Here is a 3215-nt window from a genome sequence, read left to right on the forward strand (position 1 = left end):
AATGCAAGCGCTTCACACTGGATCTCACAGCACCGTTTGATCGAGACTCATCAGCAAGTAACGCATCTGCTCTAGTGAAGCTCGCGCTGCGCCGCCGTTTAAACTTTGATCCGAGCGGATAAACGGTCCGAGTGACCCACTTCAAATGAGTTGCGCTCTTTCATTCCGCCTTTTCCTCATAAACATTATATCGAAAATTTATCGATCTCTTGTTATCGTTTATCGAGGAAATTTATATTGCGCAATAATTAACGTTATTCATTTATCGCCCAGCCCTAGTCCTCCCTCTCTGTTGTAAACAACAATGGCATCATTCATGCAAGGTTTTGCTACTACGCATGCATCACAACTGCACTGTCCGCTGGAGTACTGCCCACAAGGCTATCGGCTCTGACTACCTTAAATTTCATATGCCCTCTATGACTGCTGATGTCTTTTCGGGTTTTGTTTTTATTGTCTAGATTGTTGGGCTGACAGAAAAGGAAGTGTTCACTGCTCATGAGATGGTGGGTTGTCTTGAGTTGGGAAACTCTGCACGAACAGTGGGTTCAACAGCCATGAATGCAGCCTCATCTCGCTCACATGCCATCTTTACCATATCACTGGAGCAGCGACGCAAAGGAGACAAGTATGTAAATGCAACAGCACATGCTTTTAAACTAAGATATTAACTTAAAATGGTTGTTTGGAGACTCGATAAATTGAGTTGGCTGTTATAAGGCTTCTTTTTACATATAAAAATAAGTATTTAATAGGGGAAATGGAGTTAGCATCTAAAAAAATTAGAATATCATGAAAAAGGTCAATATTTTGTCACTCATTTCACTGGACTTCAGAAAACACAGTGGACCAACACCAGCAGAAGACATGGCAGCCCAAATCATCACTGACTGTGGAAACTTCACACTGGACTTCAAGCAACATGGTTTCTGTGCCTCTCCACTCTTCCTCCAGACTCTGGGACCTTGATTTCCAAATGAAATGCAAAAATTACTTTCATCTGAAAACACGAGGAATGCGACATTTGTAGCCCATGTCTAGGATTCGTCTGTGCGTAGTGGCTCTTGATGCGCTGATGCCAGCCTCAGTCCACTCCTTGTGAAGCTCCCCCAAATTCTTGAATGAATTTTGCCTGACAATCCTCTGAAGGCTGCGGTCATCCCTTTTGCTGGTGCACCTTTTCCTACCACACTTTTTCCTTCCACTCAACTTTCTATGAATATGCTTGGATACAGCACTCTGTGAACAACCAGCTTCTTTAGCAATGAACTTTTGTGGCTTACCCAAAATTTTTTGTCATGTTGTATATTAAGAGTGGACATATGCAGTTGTTTGTGACTGAAAAATGTTTACAATAAAACTGCTAAGCATTTTTGATGCAATGAGAGGTGCTAATGAAAGAAATTCATTAGTTAAAATTGATAAATTGTTAAAAAAATTTTTGCTTGACCTTTATAAAACTGTAAAATGTTTGTCTATAACTGTAGAATAATTGTAAATGGTTGCTTCATTTAAATTGCAATTTGTTTGTCAAGGAGTGATGTCATGGTCTCCAAATTGCACTTGGTGGATCTTGCTGGATCTGAGAGACAAAAAAAAACTAAAGCAGAGGGAGATCGACTCAAAGAGGGTGAGTGCAATCTAAAAAAATCCATTCTTATAATTTGTTATTGCCTTTTTTTCAAGGAATAAAGTTCATAGTTTTGCTCTTCGTTGGGATCTCTACATGCCAGCATTTTTGAGCCAACATGTAAATCATGTCTGAAAGCAGACATAATGCACCTAAAAAAAGAAAATGGTCTTTTACTCATTCTTATGTCTTTCCAACCCATATGACTCGACACAAAAGGAACAATTCTGCATAATATGCTGGTCAGAATGGACATGAACTGCAGTAAAAGGCCCCTATTTTTAAGCACAACAAACTACTTTTCAAACAAAATGTGTTGCTCCATGTTCAATAGAAAGATACACTGTGCACAACATAAACAAGTGCACCACCTCTGAAGTTTAACACAATTTCTCAAATACCAATCTCTCATTACTTAGACATATATTAAGGTTCTAAGTCTGATTGGTCAATTACCAAAGAAGCATAGAAGCATATCAGTATTAATTAGGAAAATAACCTCTTTTTTTTTTATAGTGCAAAATTACAGTCATTTTGATAATGCTGTATTACTGAATATTAAGTGTCCTTTTAATCTCCTACTAAGCAAACCAGAGACAACATTGGCAAGGAGCCCAAACTCCAACATGTGGCAGAAAAACCTTAGGAGAAACCAGTCTCAGTCGTGGGACAAGTTCTCCTCTGGCCAAATGAATGAACACGGTGTGATATTGATTGCAGACTTTTTTGCATTCAGCTCCTATTGCTTGAAGATGTTGTGTTAGCATTAGGATGTGTTAGCATGTAACAAGCACATAGGGTGTTATGTGAAGTGTTCCCAGTTCCAGTTGACCTAATTAATGCAATTTACAAATCCTTTTAAGGGATTTGATATATAGAAATGTGATATTGTGTTATGAGCATTCTAGGTTAAAGAGATGGATTTTTAATCTAGATTTAAACTGACAGTGTGCCTGCCTTCTGTACAATGCTAGAAAGACCAGAGTTTGGGAACTAAATAGAAAAAGATTGTACTGCCTACAGTTGTTCAAGATTACTTTATTTGTCCCATGGGGAAATTTGTCTCGGACATAAAGGCTGCCACATAAAAAATACATACAGTTATAGGACATTATTACACGGCTCTGTGGAATACTTGATTCTGATTGGTCGATAACAACCGGTAAAAGCTGATAACAAAGGCTCATCCGTAGGGCTGCACGATATTGGAAAAAACTCACATTGCGATATTTTATTTTTCTGCGATTTATATATTGCGATATGAAAAAAAAAAAATCACCACATGACTTGAATAGTTTATTTGGAAAAAAAATATTGATTGGGGGGATTTTGTAGGCGAGTAAATCAGCATAGGAAATAAACAAATTACAAGCGTAGATAAATATAACCGAACAAAGACACAAATGAAATAAGCAGTGCTTTATATTTTTCAGGTAAGTCTAACAGTATTCAGCTACAGAAATTGAATAATCAAATGTAAAATAACACTGCATAGTCTTCACTGAATAATTAAATCTAATAAATCTGTGTTAAAGCTACAAAAGTGATTTTTCTTTGTGTTTTGTTGTTTGATTAACGTTCATGA

At 37.3% G+C, this 3215-nt stretch overlaps 1 protein-coding gene across 1 annotated transcript in view; it reads left to right on the plus strand.

Annotated features, from left to right (window-relative positions):
- Positions 1-338: 338 nt before the first annotated feature.
- The window catches only part of LOC107758730 (chromosome-associated kinesin KIF4-like), a 156903-nt gene continuing 154026 nt past the window's right edge, over positions 339-3215 (plus strand). Inside the window, exons 1-3 of the mRNA XM_016576533.1 lie at positions 339-356; positions 462-628; positions 1536-1630. Of these exons, the coding sequence (XP_016432019.1) occupies positions 339-356; positions 462-628; positions 1536-1630 (280 nt within the window). The remainder of the gene's footprint in view (positions 357-461; positions 629-1535; positions 1631-3215) is intronic.

This window comes from Sinocyclocheilus rhinocerous, unplaced genomic scaffold (assembly GCF_001515625.1).
Source record: "Sinocyclocheilus rhinocerous isolate Xijiao unplaced genomic scaffold, SAMN03320098_v1.1 scaffold1736, whole genome shotgun sequence".
Taxonomy (NCBI): domain Eukaryota; kingdom Metazoa; phylum Chordata; class Actinopteri; order Cypriniformes; family Cyprinidae; genus Sinocyclocheilus; species Sinocyclocheilus rhinocerous.